Source organism: Rhododendron vialii, chromosome 1a (assembly GCF_030253575.1).
Source record: "Rhododendron vialii isolate Sample 1 chromosome 1a, ASM3025357v1".
NCBI classification, from domain to species: domain Eukaryota; kingdom Viridiplantae; phylum Streptophyta; class Magnoliopsida; order Ericales; family Ericaceae; genus Rhododendron; species Rhododendron vialii.
The window spans coordinates 42,769,350-42,786,667 of record NC_080557.1 but is presented as its reverse complement, the minus strand read 5'-3'; the positions used below and the strand labels follow the sequence as shown (position 1 = coordinate 42,786,667).

General features: G+C 38.6%; 2 protein-coding genes across 3 annotated transcripts; one reads left to right on the top strand and one right to left on the bottom strand.

The window, feature by feature from the left end:
- Nucleotides 1-4,462: 4,462 nt before the first annotated feature.
- LOC131316746 (methylsterol monooxygenase 2-2) lies at nt 4,463-10,972 on the top strand. Of its 2 annotated transcripts, none has more exons than XM_058346189.1 (7): nt 4,463-4,894; nt 5,882-6,019; nt 7,203-7,348; nt 7,500-7,619; nt 7,726-7,938; nt 8,058-8,138; nt 10,566-10,972. In XM_058346189.1, the coding sequence occupies exons 1-7, from the start codon at nt 4,865-4,867 to the stop codon at nt 10,645-10,647; spliced, it is 810 nt and encodes a 269-aa protein (XP_058202172.1). In that variant the 5' UTR covers nt 4,463-4,864; the 3' UTR covers nt 10,648-10,972. The 2 variants fall into 2 exon arrangements, with proteins under 2 accessions (XP_058202172.1, XP_058202163.1); XM_058346180.1 differs by lacking the exon at nt 4,463-4,894 and adding an exon at nt 5,007-5,060.
- A 1,205-nt stretch (nt 10,973-12,177) lies between these two features.
- LOC131316736 (probable protein phosphatase 2C 24) lies at nt 12,178-16,180 on the bottom strand. The gene is made up of 4 exons (XM_058346170.1): nt 15,418-16,180; nt 14,701-15,018; nt 13,937-14,042; nt 12,178-12,815 (listed from the first exon to the last, which is right to left on the bottom strand). Exons 1-4 carry the CDS (start codon nt 15,895-15,897, stop codon nt 12,481-12,483), a joined length of 1,239 nt encoding a protein of 412 aa, XP_058202153.1. The 5' UTR covers nt 15,898-16,180; the 3' UTR covers nt 12,178-12,480.
- Nucleotides 16,181-17,318: the final 1,138 nt, after the last annotated feature.

The following is a 17,318-nucleotide window of genomic DNA, read 5'->3' as shown; positions in this document are numbered from 1 at the left end:
TTCATTTGATTACCAGAAGGGGGAAAAAAAGTATTCCCTCCGTTCTCAATTTTTGGTTCCTTTTGAAATTCCAACTAAATGCGGGAATATAATCATTGCATATTTGATCACCACTTTTATCTATTTTACACTTTCATCATTGTATGCTCTATTTGTCCTATTGCGTTTCTAAAATTTTTGCACTACTATTGATTTGAAAGTAGAAGGGGGAAATTTCATTAACTATTTACCCTCTTGGTTTTGAAGTGAAACAATACTTTCGGGATAGCAAAAGATGCTTATTTGAGACTAAAAAATAGAGACGGAGGGAATAGTTATGGCCGGACTCAGATCCTTTCCCCAGTTCTCTCTCTCAGTATCTTCTAAACATTTCAACCTGAGGATGACACCTCATTAATAAGGCTATCCAAGGGTTGCAAACATTTCCTGAGAACGGCAACTTGACGGGAACACTTCTGCCGTTTCCATTTTTAAAAGTTAACCCAAATCTCAACTCTCTCTCTCTCTCTCTGATTCATCAACGGAAAATTCAGCCGGCGGTTCGATGAAGAAGATGATCGGCCGATCCATAACCAGAGCCCCTCTAACTGTGTCCATTTTGAGGGAGTGTTGTCTGAGTATTTTCCTTTTGTTTCCTCTGATAAGTTCTTACCTGTGTCAAAGAAAACCCTAATTCTCTCTCTCACACTACAAATTGCAGAAGCAAAGTATTACATCAAGAAATGACACAAAACAACAATTTTCTTAGTTCATATCAATTACTATTGATCATTATTGATTCATGTAACAATAATTTTGCCTTCAATTTCTTCAAGTAAACAGAGTGCAAAATCCTTTCTACCAGTCTACTCCCATTGTTTTTTCATTTTCGATTTCAAAGGCTGGCTTAGTGTTTCCAGAAAAATCCCACCACATTTGGAGTCTCGAAACGTCAAACAACTCCATAAATACAGGGGGTAGAAACTAGAGCATTCAAATTTTTTTGAATGTTTACAGTAATCAAACGCCATTAAACTTGAAAGCTCTCTGTTCATATCTCTCTCTAAAAACAATTTCTTTTAAATCTCAGAAGAGTAGTTGGGTTTGGGGAGGTGGTATGAATAGTGTTTTATTGAGATGGGGGTGTAAAGTAGGTTGGTCCTGCCGCCATGGTGATGCTGTGAGAGAGAGAGAGAGAGAGAGAGAGAGAGAGACTCTGTAATTGAGTAAAAAAGCAAATAAGGGAAACAAAAGAAACGGAGCACCCACCCCGTTAGCTGTCGTTTTCCTCAAAAAGCTAATAGCCCTCTTAAAAAGAGGAATGGCAACGTAGCTAAGTTTTTACCGTTGGATGACCTTATTAATGATGTATCCTCCTAAGGTTAAAATGTTCGGAAGATACAGAGCATAGTTTTGAATACCGTTTCGGACAGGGTATCGATTTTTCTATTGGTACGGTACGTACCGGTACCGGTTAGGTACCGGGTACCGTTTCGGATTTACCGCAACTACAATATATATAATAATTATATGTAATTATAATTCAAAAAAATCCCCCATATCATACAATTCATCATGAAATATCTCTACTAGAGATTCTCTAGTCCCACATTGCTTAGTTACAAAACTCTTTTCCACTTTAAATGACTTTGCACACTAGTGAACTTGTGAATGAGAACCCAATAAGAGGTCTCGCGGGCTCGGAAAAATGTGCCGTGGCCGAAGGCAATTTGGAAAAACTGATTCGGAAACTAATTAACCGGGTGCGCGTCACGGGTTATTCGTGCGCAAGGGGGGTGCAAATCCGGGATCTAAGCCTCGCGCACGTACTATGGTTAAGTCCGTGTTTTGCTAAAATTTTTAAAAAAGTTTTTTTGTTTTTTTGGGACCAGAAAAAGTAAAAAAAAAAAAAAAAAACTCTGTAAAATTCGGCCGGAAAGGCCGGTATCCCGATACCGGCCGGTATTTTCCGAAAAGTCCGATACCAGCCGGTATTGAGCCCGGAACGAAATTGGGGTGTTAGGATACCGGTTCTTCGTCAAAACGGTACGTACCGGCCGGTACGGAACGGTATCCATTACTATGATACAGAGAGAGAGAAATGGAGAGAGGATCCGAGATAACGGACTTTGGGTAGTACACGTATAAAACTTGCACTTTCAAACAGCCAAAACTTGCAATCTTGCATCCTTGTCTCTGACGTGACCCTAATGAGATTTTCTCATTGAGTGGTCGTCTTCAACTACATTTACGTAACACGAAGTATATATGAAGACGATGAACTTTGAAGACTCTGGTCCCCACATGAATCATCGAAGATGGAGCCAAGAGATAACTGGTAGCAGTTATCACTGCAACAATTTTGAGAAATGCTACCACTCAGCTCTGTTCGAATTTAATTGTCTTTAGTTCTATTATAACTAGCTAAAAAATAAGTTATATTTTTGAATTCGTAATGAATTTCATATCGAATATGTATCTTGTTTGATAGAACTCAATTAGTTCTATAGTACAAAGTTTTCGAAATCACGTAAAACACTATAAATTAGAAGATATAATCGATTGAAAAATGACACGAATTCTAAAAAATGATTATTAAATCTGGCGGAGGAGTATTATATTGAAAAAAAAAAACCCAAATTACCATTAAATTTTTATCACGATTTTTTTATTATATAAAAAGTCTTTAGTTTCCTAGTTTGAACTGATAAAGGGAGAAACCCAACTTGACCCCAAAAAAAAAAAAAAAAAGGGAGAAACCCAACTTCAAACTTAATCTTTCATGCAATACTGTTCATATTAACGTGTTAGATCAACATTAACGGGAATAAACCAACCGAATAAGAGAAAGCAGCATGTCAAGCAACAATCATTAGTTGTGATACGTGCATGTGACAAACATCGTATAGGTTATAGTACGTTATTTTGATTTTTACTATCTAAAGTTTATATATATTCATTCGCTACATTAAGGTAAAATCATGGCTCCATCTTTGATTCTAGCATATCCTTACTACTCCATCCGTCCCATTTTTATTGTCTATTTTCGTTTTTCGTGTCGTTCTTTCAACGTCTATATCTTCCAATATAAATCTCCAAAAATATGCAATATGGATCTTGTTTGATAGTTCTCGATTAGATCTATAATACAAAGTTTTCAAAATTATGAAAAACATTGTAGATTGGAAGATATATGCGTCGAAAGAACGGCACGAAAAACGAAAATGGACAATAAAAATGGGACGGAGGGAGTATTACTTTCAATCTTATCGTGCACAGGGGCGAACAAAGAAGGGTGCAAGCGGGGGCCCGGGTCCTTGCACACCCCCCAATTGTCCCGCTAACTATCCTATATATTCAGGTTTATTTGAAAAAGTTCAATAGGATTCGCCCATGCACGTTTCTTGAGTGAAAAAAATGGATAAAGTTTTTGTATAAAGCCCCTGAAATTTCAAGTTTTCGACAATTTTTGAGTCGTGATTATAGAATGCGAGACAATCTCGTTTTCTGCTTAGAACTAATGAGTAACAATATTTATATTATAGACTACAGTTTTTGTTCTCAACATAAAAATACATGTGATTCGGAGTCCCGCTTTATACAAATTCTGCGTCCGGCCGCTACTGACCTTGCATTTGAAATTGTCTTCCATTGTGTCTATGATTTTAATTGTCTTTATTTCCACTCAATTGAAATTTCCCCAATAAAATAACTCCGCAGTTCAAGCAGTAGCAGCATCATTCAAAAATGGGATCCAAACCCACAGACAAATATATAAATACGTAGTATATCTGTATACTTCACTCAGATACTATAATACTACTAGTACTATGTAGTTGCACAACCTACCACGTCAGTGAAAGATACTCCAAACTATATACTAGTATTTAATTTCCACAAATTTCAAGCTTATTCACTTGGCTTCTTGTTCCTGTATAAAATCCAGGCCCCCAGCACAGATTCCCCTGACAGTCTGCCTGTCTTACTCCATCCTCTAGTGGAACCACGCCACCCCTCCAATTTGTTTTCTTTTCTATATTCAATCTGTATGGATCGGTTTACACGGACGTCGACTAATTTTTAGCGTAGGAATAAAGTTTCATATGACTAGCTCCGTAATAGTTGATAGTAATAGGAGATTTCGAACTTGAAATTATACGAGGAAACGAACTCTTAAATCACAAGTGTTAGACCACCAGGCGGTCCAGGCCACCCTTCTAGTCTATGGTCTCGAGAAGGTTTCAGTTTGATAGTTTGTGGACCTATACGTCTTTTTCAAATCACTAATAAGATTCAGTTGACAAGATTGATTCGACCCGATATCAATAAATTTATGAAATAAAGATTTTTAATGCAAAGAAAAATGAATAAGTCAATATATTAATTTTAAACTTAGACGGCTTATAATTTTTACGAAAGCCTGTAATTTAGTTACGAAATTATCGATGTTCAATTAAGTCTATTATTTTAGGTTATGAATCTTGTCTATCGAGTTCCACGCGAATGTACGGTGGAGAAGGATATTACGGCAGGGACTTGAGAATGCAGCTGAGCGATTGATCCAATCGTTGATCTCAGCACAAATGTTTCAAATCAAATCTGAACACATACAAATGTGACCCTTCAATGCTCGACTAAAATTCGAGCGGTTGTTTATCGAGTTGAGCGGCCGGCAGCATCTCCAATTCCATCGCGACACCGATCCGACACCAACGTGCTGTGGCCGCACCCACTCTCGAGTCCTACAAACTACATCCCTCTCATCCAGTACTTTCGCATGTCCAGTCTCTGTTTCCTTTTTCTAGTGCTCCACTCTACTCTCTCCTCTTCTCACTCTCTCTCTCTCCGTCCCCGTCAGAGATAAAGTCCAGCCTCGCCGGTTTTCATGGCCTCGATCATCGAATCTGGTTGGCTGGTATCGACTCTTTCCTTTTCTCTCATGCCCTAGATTTTCGCTGAAATAGCTTCTATCTCATCGAGCATTGCCGCATTTGGATCCGTTGAATTCCTACGAACGCTTGTTTATATGTACATCTGTACGCATGCATCTGTGGATAAGGAAATCAAGTTTTGATGCGGATGTATAACGTTTGTTCCTTCCATTTCATATGGAATGAGAATTTGATTTGCTCAATATCACTCTGTATCTCTTCTCTTGTTTAGATTTCCTTTCAAGTTACTGTTGTCAGACAATGAGAAGCATTGGAGATTTATTCAATTCGACCAGTGGTATTTTATGAGTTTGTGTTTTTTTTTTGGTTCAGATATTTCATCAGATGCTCAACGTGAAGAGTGTTCCTTAGATTTTTTTTTTTTATAACTGTGTCTAGGCCAGCTTACGTGCACTCAACTAATCCTGGGCTCAATCCCACCGCCCACTCGTGAGAGCCCAATTAATATGGATTGGCCCCAAACGAGTTGATAGCCCTTGAGATCTTAGGAGGGAGCAAACCCCTAAGTTGGTGTTCCTAAGATTTTTGTTAATTTAGAGCAACTGCAGTGGCTAAAATTGTTTGTTAAAAGTTTGTGTTGAAGTGTGCAAATAAGCATAGATGAGGGCCCAATTTTGTGAGTGTTTGCTAATTTGGCGAGTGCATGAGTTATTATTCTATCAATAAGTTCAAGCAAAATACCTTAGTTGCATGAATTGCCTTAGTTCGTTGGACCCATGGCCTGGTGAAATAGTTCTTCGGTACTACTATGTGTACCGGAATCTTGTATATCACATCTGAGATGCAAGGAAACAAGACGATGTGTTTCGATTCAATTTTGATGTCTTTTGACTTTTGAGTGATAATTTAGTGACGTGTGTAAATCATTGTTCTGTATCGATATTGTAAGATTGTCGTTGTTATGGAATAGTATTAACGTTTGGTGGAATTATTATTTGTTCATTGTGCAGTATCTGATCACTCATTTTAATGACTTCCAACTGGCATGTCTCGGGAGTTTCTTTCTTCATGAAAGTGTCTTTTTCTTATCTGGACTACCTTTTATTTACTTGGAAAGAGCAGGATGGTTGAGCAAGTATAAAATTCAGGTTTTTCTCTCGTGCTACTGAATTAGTTCAATAAGTATTGTCATGTGATTGGGAACACAAGCTAAAGAGAATAATGGTTTTTCATTTTGTAAGTGGTGTTATTATTTGTTTTCCATGTTATATGATCTCATTATTGGCCCAACAAAAGCCTAGCCTGAACAATAGTTTTCATGTTCAAATTCCAATCTTCGGTTTCATTCCTATGCTGCTGTATGATTATCTGTAGCACTGTTTTCTGTTTTAAGTGGTTCTATTTATAACCTCTATTACTTGATTTCAATTGGAGACGAGGTTTTGTAAAGTAGTGTTTATCTATTTATAATTATAGCCAAACTAACCTGATGCTGTTTGTGGGACCTACAATTATTATTCGTGACTCTTTCTGGCTGTTTGTGAGAAAAGGATAAACCGGGAGGGATGTTCGTGCTGACAGGATATATTGATTCTTTCCATACGCCTTCATTTGATTGCTGGATATACAAAACACACTACATGTCATACTTCTTCACTTTATCACCATCCTTGTCCTTGGCCGTATCATTAGCTTCATCAATGTCTTCCGCAATGCACTGAAGAGGATTTTTTCATATCTTTCAGCATACATTTGTCTTTTTCAATGTCTTGTTGCTTCCAAATTATTTGTTCTTCAACTTATAAGCCTCACCAGAATTATAGACGGTGATATTCTTTTCTTACCAATGTAATTGTTGGTAATTGTCCCACATCAGTTAATTATCTCCTCCAAAACTAGTATATGAGCGTGGGCGGCCTCTCCATTCATTGCCAATTGGTGAGTTGGATGCTTTAACATGGTATCTTCGGAGGCTTTTCCTTTTTGTTTGTGTCATAGTTGCATTTTGTTTCGTTGTGATCCGTGTGTTCCGGATCCTTTCTTGACCTCTCCACATGCGAGTCGGGGGTCACACGTGAGGGGCAGTGTTGGAAATTGTCCCACATCAGTTAATTATCTCCCCCAAAACTAGTATATGAGTCTCGGCGGCCTCTCCACTCATTGCCAATTGGTATGCTTTAACAATTGAAAGCTCTCTACATGTGTTTGTATGTACCCGATAGTACTGTCAAATTTGTTATACTTGGTGGTAATGTCGAACATGCTTATTTTGGCCTCATGTTGCTGGATCTTTGTTTTTTGATTCTATTATTAATTGGTGGTTCAATGCAGACAAAAAATAACTCCCCTGAAGCTCAAGAGAAATGTATCACTCGCCTAGTGCTGTACCATTTGTGTGTAAATCTACCAGTTATGATTGCTTCCTATCCTGTCTTCAGATTCATGGGCATGAGAAGTAGTCTACCATTGCCCTCCTGGTAATTTGAGGTTCTTCATATACTGAAAGTTTAATTTGTGGCGTTGTCATTTGTGATTCTTTTACTCTATCATAAATTTGCTGTCTCGATTCTGTTGAATGTTTGTAATGCATATATCCTGGAGTGATTTGTGAACCTTTCTGTTGTGCAGGAAAGTAATATCTACACAGATTTTGTTCTACTTCATCCTGGAAGATTTTGTATTCTATTGGGGACACAGAGTGTTACATACAAAATGGTTGTACAAGCATGTCCACAGCATTCATCATGAGTGAGTAAAAAGCATCAAGTCTTTATATAGGTTGCACAGTTTTTGATGTATTCATTTCTGTCTACCTTGTTTGGTGTTCATAAAGGGTATTTTACCGAATCTTCAGGTATGCAACACCATTTGGACTGACGTCTGAATATGCTCACCCCGCTGAGATCCTGTTTCTTGGATTTGCAACAATTGTTGGTCCTGCCATCACCGGCCCCCATCTTATAACTCTCTGGCTGTGGATGGTAGTTCGAGTTCTTGAGACAGTTGAGGCTCATTGCGGTTATCATTTCCCCTGGAGCCTCTCAAACTTCTTGCCTTTGTACGGCGGGTGAGTATATGCATTTTCCTCTTGATTGTTCTCAGTGAGACTTACAAATCACTTAGCTTGATGTGCAGTGCATTGTGCACAGTGCTGATTTAACGTTTGATTGTTTCATTGACATATAGTGCTGATTTTCACGACTATCACCACCGGCTGCTCTACACTAAGTCTGGCAACTACTCCTCAACTTTCGTTTACATGGACTGGTAAGATTTTGAAAACACTGCTTCAAAGCATTGACAATCTGGTTTGTAAGGTTTGGAGTACAAGTTCTCTCTTTGCTTACGAGATTTTACGAACCAAATTAAATAATCGAAGACATGTGATACTAGGTAATTCACTTACACGGTACACATGTCTAATGTACCTTGCTCTATTCACACAACAACAATAACATAATCCATCTAGTCCCCTCTAATGTTCCTTGCTCTATTGATGAGCAAAATTAAAAAGTTTCTTGCCAGGGGCGCCTCGAGACACTATATAAAATAAAAGATACAGTATTTGTTTTGGTTGAAAACTTATTGCACTTGGTTTACTTTTTTTTTGTTGAGCCAAAATGTCTACTTATTCACAAATATAAGTGATATTCATTTGCTTTGGCTTCATACGAATGATCTATTGCAGACAATATTTTACAGAAAAAAAAACTAAATCATAGCTCAATACATTTATTTCAACTCTAAATTCCTTAAACCATTTGTTTCGAGGGTTTTGAACTGAGGGAGTTCGATGGTTGTCAAAATCAAAAGACCCCTTATCACACAGGCCGCTTCAGTAACATGAAAGAAGAATCCCTACTAATTTTCTTTAATTAAGAGGTGCTTTACTATGTCAAATTGGTCTAGCGACTCATATTGACCAGACTGACAACTATATTTGTAGGAGACTTAAACATATAGCAAAGGCCAACAATGGGGAACAAAGTATTGTCTGGTAAACCTTACTTGAAGTAGTAAGTATGTTTAAGTAAGTGGATTGAGTATGGAAACAAAAACCCTGATCTCACATATGGAGTAAGTGGATCGAGTTGAAAAGCTCACGGAGCTATATTTTCCATTGTTCCAACATAAATTGATTGCTTGATATTATTTTCAGCATAATACCATGATCAGGGGCGGAGCCAGAAATACCGATGAGCGGGTTCGAAAAAACACGTGTTATGTACTAATCATAAAAATAATTTTTTGCAATAGTTTAACCCTTTTAACTATCCATTGATATCATATCTACCAGGATCTTCCTATTCTCATGCTTCTTTATCTTTTCCCACCCGCCGCCCTTCTCCTCAATTTCAAGTAAATAATTAAGCAGCCTTGCGGTAAAGCCATTTAACCCGTTTCGCCCATTTCGGATTTCCCGCGAACGGTATAGGGGACGGGGAAGAGCTCTATCGTCTAAATTCCCTTTTGATGGAATGTTGTCTTGTCACATATACTTCATCGAGTCTTTATGGGCTATGACATACTGTACGCTTGTCATGGTAAGATGATTTGAAAAACTCATCGAGGAATTTTTTTATTGGAGAGAAATGCACAGTAGCCTTATTAGGATTAGTAGTAATTAAATATATTTTTCTCAATATACACATGTAATCTATCATTCATCCATCGATTTCACGCCGATCTGACACAATTTTTATTGCCAAAATAAATCTCTGCGATTTGATGGGTGCTCATAGCTAGCTTGGGGCAATACTGCAATTTTAATGGGGCAAATTTATAAACCTAACACCAAATGTGGTAGTGGAATAGAGATTTTGAAAACTTCTTCCCTCCGCCCGACTCTGACGCGTAAAAGGTAAGCACAAATTAGCAATATCTTTTTTTGGTTTTCTGAGAACCTTTACCCCAAGACCAACCCAGTTAAGGTTTGTTGACATTTGTCAACCAAGCCAAAGCTAGCTTGGGGCAATATTGCAATTTTAATGGGGCAAATTTATAAACCTAACACCAAATGTGGTAGTGGAATAGAGATTTTGAAAACTTCTTCCCTCCGCCCCTGACTGTGACGCCTAAAATGTAAGCAAAAATTAGCAATATCTTTTTTTTGGTTTTCTAAGAACCTTAACCCCAAGACCAACCCAGTTGAGGTTTGTTGACATTTGTCAACCAAGCCAAACGCTTGGTTATAATTTGTGATGTCCATCAACAGTCTTATCAGGCTTCTGCTTCAAGGGGCTTTGTGCAGCCTTTTTAGTCTTATTTTGGCGAAGTCCAATTTGTATTTGCAGTAATTCCTTGTAAACTGCTCTTTTGCCTGCTGATAAAAACTGATTCTGCTCTCTGCATGCTTACTGCACCATGTTTGCTTGGTATGAACGGTCTTTGGAAGGGTACGATGGGAAAGTTCCAGCGTGAACATGAAAATAAGTGGATAACATGTGATATTGTGGTGGACATTATTAAAGATTGACATGATTTTTGCATATTCTAGTTTGGTTTCTCTCTCCAACCTAACTATGCAGCTAATATCGTTCATTGAGAAGCAAACCATATTGGGTGAGACCTAGAATTTACAGCATGTTTTCGCTGGTCAATTGGATGCTCAATCTAAATGCCTTCGATATAGTAATGCATGGAAGGTAGTGCAGAATATTTGACATTTGGTCTAACTGACTAAATGTTTTTCAGGCTATTTGGTACTGATAAGGGATACAGAAAATTGAAGGCATTGAAGGGCAGCGAGAATGAGGCTGAGGGCAAGCAAATATAAGCAAGCAGATAAAAATTCTTTTTGCCCGCTCTGAATCTGTGACATTACAAGCATCTTGCGAAAGGTCTCATTCGTTACTCTTTGATTTAGTGTGTTACCAGATTACATGGATTTAATCTGATGTCTTTTACCTGATTTCTTGTCCACCAGTCATGTGATTTCAAATAATGAACTGGACTGTTGTAAAATCTCAATGTATTCTTCGTCCCTTGGTTCTCTAATTGTAGCTTTGTTGGAGATCTATCTAGTTATCTTCTTGAATGGAAGATTTCACGGACTCGTTAATCCAAATTGAAATGCTAGCTTGAGAAAATAATTGACACTACTGATCCTATCATCATCCTGCTTGAAATGCCCAAGCGGTTGTACTCTTAGGTTTCTACGAGTGGTTTGCGATTCATGTCAATGATAAAAGGTTTAAACGTACGGTTGAGCATACGGGTGTTGTGCTGACCCTCAACGTATTAACCTACTGAAATCATACCTAGGGTCAGAAAAATGAAAAATAGTTAAGCTTTTACTGGGTAAGAAAATTGATGTCTGGCCACAACCTTATCAAACAGCCGTAAAATGCAAGATTCATTTTCCTTTGACAAACAGAAGAAGGGAATTGATTCTTCCAAATTCCTCCTAAAGAAAGAAAAAGAAAACTTAATTGTTCAAATGTTGACTAACTCTCTGCTTTACTTGGCTGTCGAGTCTCTCGCCACCACCTAAACATGGATATAGGATAAGATAGAAATATATCAATTTCCTTTGGTCAGGTGGTTCAGATTTTGAACTTGACTAACAGTTTTTGGTAGCTTTAAGATAGACAGTTGAAGTTAAAGCAGCAGCCACAGTGGTTTAAGGCTTTGTTCTTTGGGTAGTTCTCCAGTAGAAGTATTGCTAAAGCTTGTTCTTGGTTTTGCTTCTTTCTTGGCTTTACTTTGGTTGCTGGTTTTTCATTTTGGTTGTGTACCTGATCTATCTGTATCTGGTGTTCTACTTTTTCAAGTTGATTAGTTTGCAAAGTTGAGCAATGACACCAAGAAAGGAAAAAAAAAAAACATAAAAGATGGACAAATTGATTAGTTTGCAAAGTTGGGCACTGACACCAAAGTTTGGCTCGAGACTTTTACCCAACCAAATCTCATTTGTCACCCAATTGTTGAATTTTGATTTTGACAGTGAATGTTCCTCTGTTTTAACTATTGGATGCTCTGATGGATTATGACCTTTGAGCTGTGGTGCTCTCAGCTCTGACTTGAATGTATTTCATCCTTGTGGGATTTCATCAATGAAGTATGCTCTCATGCATCATTTTTGTAAGAAAATTTATTTAGATTTGAGAGAGAGAGACTTATTCATGGCTCTGCGCAATCTCAGTTGTCCAAAACACTTTTTGGATGGTCCGGTTTGAGAACAATTACTGTATTACCGTTGAGAGATTGTTTTCAATCCGGACCGTCCAAAACACTTTTGGACGGCCGAGATTGAGCGCTGTAAATAAAATCTCATATTTAGAAGCACAGCAGTCAGCAAACAAGATTGGTTGCATCATTTTGGCATAGATGCATAAGACACTCTTAATCTCAGGCCATTGGATTCACTTCAGAGCTCAAATTAGTTGGGGACAACATAACTTGGTCCGCACACTCGGTTATAAAAAAAACACGAAAAAACCACTCCCAGCCTCATTCGATTCCGTTCTACTCCTTACCCCCTTTACGGAACTATCCCGTTAGCCATCTTGTGGCCTGCACATATTTACACTTATCAAATGAAGTTGATTTTTTTTCCATGGATGATAACACATGGATCAGATCTATCAAAGGAAATGATACGATACCGCTAAATGCCCCTCTTGAGATCGATGACAACTATGCTCACGTTGTCACTGCTACACCTCGCCAAGGCCAATTTCGTCAACAGCATCGACGCGTCTGAACAAGCCTTGTCGGCATTTTGTCTGACGCTTTCACCATCCAACAAGCACGAATTGCTTGTAGACTCGCCCACTAGTGCCATCCCTCTGAGGCACATTCGCGCCACGCCGCAAGCTGTGTCATTCGAAACCACGTCCCACAGTCCGTCGCTAGCGAGTATAAGACAGTCATCCTCCATTGTCCGATCTGTGATTGTCACTTCTGGCTCACAGATAACAGATGGCTTCAAATAATTATCACCTGGATGGAGAAAAGCATAGAATCACAATGATGATCGAAGTGCACATCATCTGTTTGCCCATTATTGGGCCAACTCCGGGTTCAGAACCAATTGTTCTTTTTGGCTTGTTGAATAAATTTTAAAAACTTATGGTCAATTTTAAATTTTACAGTTTATTTTCAAAATCATTTCTAGCTCTTTCTGATATTCCATGAATCTTAATTTCTACATGCAACTCCTACTCAACGAGACAACGCAATACACGATTCAGATCGAATAAACAGATGTGGGTTGAGTAGTTTATTTTCAAAATCATTTCTAGCTCTTTCGTTGAAGAAAGAGCTAGAAATCAATTAATCCCAGCTAAGAGGAGACATTTCGTGTCTCACTGTTTTGATTTCACAAACCATTTTTGCTTTCGTTGAAGAAAGTTGTGTCATGCTTGAGGAGAAAAACAATTTTGTATCCTATATTCAGAAAGGGCTTTAGAAAACAATTTTCTACTTTCTGTGTTGAAATAAAATACAGTCTGTTTTCTTAGAAAAAGTTTCAGAAAACAGTTTTCTGTTTCTTTTAAAGCAAGGTTTTAATTTTTCTAGGAAAAGGAGACAGTTTCAGTATTTCATTGAAAAAGAATCATTGTTTTGGAAAAATAAACGATTATATGTTTCACTGAAAAGAATATTTTGGTTCTTACAAAAATTTCAGGTCTCTAGAAGAACCTTTTTGTTACTTTTGTACTATCAAATTTTGGAGCTCAAGGACACAAACTAAACCCATCCATTATTCGTGTAACTCATTTTATAAATGAGTTCTTGATCAGCTGTAACTTCGTCATCGAAATATTACGATTGGATGAGTTATAAGTAGGTGAAAATAGACGAATAAATGAGTTACCTTTTGGGCTTCATGTTAGATGTTTAAAAAATATTTGGATAAAAGTCATAATTTTTTTTTGTTTTTTTGATACCTCTCGTCGAGACGAATCAATAATCCACATAAGTTTGTCGCAAAATGAACAAACGCGAAAAAAATTTAAATAAAGATAAAACAAAAAAAAAACCCAAAAAGCCCTTAGTGGAACCAAACCTAGGTGGAAATTAATAGACGAATAAATGAGTTGGGATTAAAAGGGACTTACCAATGGCTCTTGACATGGCAAGAACACCGCCGACTCGGGGGCAGTCCCAGTATAAAACCCGCCCGCCCGCAGCTTGGATCCGGCTCAGCTCGTCAGGACGATCCGGCTGTGGTCCAGACGGAAAACTTCTCAGAAAAGGACAAAGTTGTAATTTTGCAAAACCTCAATAAAGAACCATTAACCATAACTGTTGATCTCACCAGTCGAACGGTTCGTTATTACTATAAGGCTGCGTTTGGTAGGTCTAAGAGTTAAGCTTTTCATATGTTTGTTTTTTTTACAGGTTTAGTGAAATTGTTCAATTTCTGGATTCACACAAGTATAAAAAAATAAAAACATGTGAACCGAATTTTAGGCTGTTTTTAACATAACCTAACTTTTTTAAAGATTCTGCATATTATTATTATTTTTTGATGTTTGGTGTCTAATTGTCCAATAAAAGCTTTGTGATTAATTGTCGGCCTTGATGAGAAAAATCGGAAAAAATAAAAAAATAAAGGCTACAGTTAAAAATAATAATTGCTTCTCTCATTAAAATAGTTTTACATCTCATTCATGCTTTTAATAACCGAAAATTTTGCTTAAAATCACGAAAAAATAACTCAAGGCAAAAATGCATGAAACGGAAGCTAGTTTTTTACCCTGCCAAACATGACCTAAGTACTAGCAGATCAACAGTTTTGGCATCCTCTCTCTCTCTCTCTCTCTCTCTCCCACACACAGAGAGTTATACGCAAGAACGAGCCAAACAGTTGGGAGCTAACCTTGTGATCGGTAGAGAGAGGAACGGCCCTACCATTGCGGCACAAAACAGCTCTAGAATCCCCGCAGTTTGCGACGATAATCTTATCCGGCGTAACGATAGCCACCACCGCCGTGGATCCCACGGCGTCGCACTCCGGCGTTTGCAGCTCGCAGCGGCAATTGGAGGCCATCTCGCTTCCGTTCCACAGAATCACCTCCTCGTCCATCCGACCGAAGCTTTTCTCCATCGCATTCTTCCACTCCGTTCTCGCTCCTCCCTTTGTCCCCAACTCTTCCTTCACCAGCTCATGCAACCGGTCTCTGCACCTCATCGCCACCTACAAAGCAAAAAAAAACAAACACTCCGGTAAAAATCCATAAGGTTTTAAGTAACGGTATCGGCCCACATAATGGTAACGTAACAGTCGCAGTGTAATGGTATTAAGAGTTTCGAAACATACATGAAAATCGATTGTAGCAGTCATAAATTAAAAAATATATTTTTTACAAAAAAAATTTTAAGTTCACAAATCACAGACCATTGGCCATGGCCCATAATGTCAGTGAACCGGTCTGCGAATCGATAACAGATCGATATGCAACGGGAATTGGCTGATGCTCATGTGATTTTTCATCTCATTGCGCGGTGTATATCGAAGTGTAACGGTATCAGCTCAAAATCGTTACGGTTGGCACAGTTGGCATAACTATGTGTTTATTTTTTATGCATTACGTACGTGAGAACAGCCATGGCCGTCGTAAACGCCGAAGTAATGTAACTCGGTGGCGGACTCCTGCTCTCTCCGGCAAAGGAACGGGTGAATCGCGACCGCATCCTCCATATCTCTCCGCCTACCACAAATCGACGCTGCGCCAAACTTCGGCGAAAGATCCTGACCAACCAGAGCCGTCACCAACGGAGGAACCAATGTCGCTTGGTGATCCGAAATCACTATCCCTTTCGTCCCCGATCCTTCGCTTTCCGACCGTAGAACCAGCTCTCCGCCGTCCGCGCCGTCACTGTTCTCCACGGCGTTATCGCACTCCATCGAGACCGCAGGGAGATCCAGTTTCTGTTCGTTACTTTCACTCTCACCGCCGCAACCAAACTTGATCCTCCTCATCTCGATTCTCCGCCGCCTCGTCGCTCTCGAGCTCGGCTCACACGGCTTCGTCGTCTCGCTCTCACTCACCGCTTCGCAGCAGATCTGCGCCATTCCAACCAATCTCCCCAGGTACGTACGTACCACTTATCACAATCTCTCCTTCCTTACTCCACATCCATAAATAAAATCCTCCGTTGTGTTAAAAGTCCGTCAAATCTAGTTGAACTTATTAAACACTTGGAATCACTGAAAACATTTGAATCATCAAAGTAGAAAAAGTTGGGAAAAACGAGAGGAGAGAGATTTTAGAGAGAGGAGGCCGCGCGGGCTCGAGGAAGCATTAAAATGGCAGCCATGGCTCCGCTGCAAACGGGAAGAACGAGCTGTTTCGGTCAGCTGCCCGTTTTCCCTGACCGTGTCTGGTACAAATCGTGTGACGCGTAAGTGCTCCCCCGCCTAAAGGAGGCCGATCTCCACCGTTCATCTGTTTGCCGTACCTCTTACACTCGTCTGGTGGAATTCAACACGTGTAGGCTATGGGGTCTAGTTATCTGTACGTGGCCTAATGAGGAGGCAACAGAGAGACGATTTTGAATTCGTCTTCGGTATGTGGTCCCGCTCTGAGAACGACGTCCGGCGATTGAAACAACAATAACCCATGGGCACGCCGTTTGGCTTACACCAAACAATCATTCTACCAATACAAACGATAACACAAATATTTACATAAAAAATAAAAAATTGTACTCCTTTCCTCCCGATTTGTTTGTCCTTTTTTACTATTTGAAACATTTTACAAAATTATTTATATATTTTAATTCATAATGTTTTTTATATGCAATATGAATCTTATTTGATAGATCTCAATTAGATATAAAATATGATGTTTTCGAAATTATATAAACTATTATAAATTGTGAGATATAGATAATTTTTTAAAAAACATGTATGTCGAAATTAGACAAACAAATTGGGACGGAAGGAGTATACACTAACGGTGTAAGCATTTGTTTTCTCTAAATTAAGTATATTACGTCACGTCGTCAAAACAGTGATCTCAATTGATAAAATATGACTATGTGACGCAATATAATTGATCTGGAGGAAACTAATGTTTACATGACTGGAAGTGCAAATAATTTAATCTCTTACACAAACCCACTCATATTCATATTGGGGCCCACACACACACTACACCTCCAGTGTGTTGGGCCCCACCAAAAGATGTGAGTGCGTGTGTAAGTGTTTGTTGTTGAATAATACTAATTGTTACACTAATGAATTACTAGTATCATGTTTGAGTACCGCACTTTGCGTATCATGTGATGTGTCACAACTGCATTAATAGAGTGTGCCCCGTTTGTCACGGGATATAACACATTCTACCAATGCAATGATGACATCTCACATGATACCAAAATGTGGTACTCATACATGGTCACCGCAACATTATTTTGAATGAATACCAAGTCGTGTGTTATTCACCTCGGAGTGTTACACAAATAATAAGAGCCGTTTAATTAATTAATTAA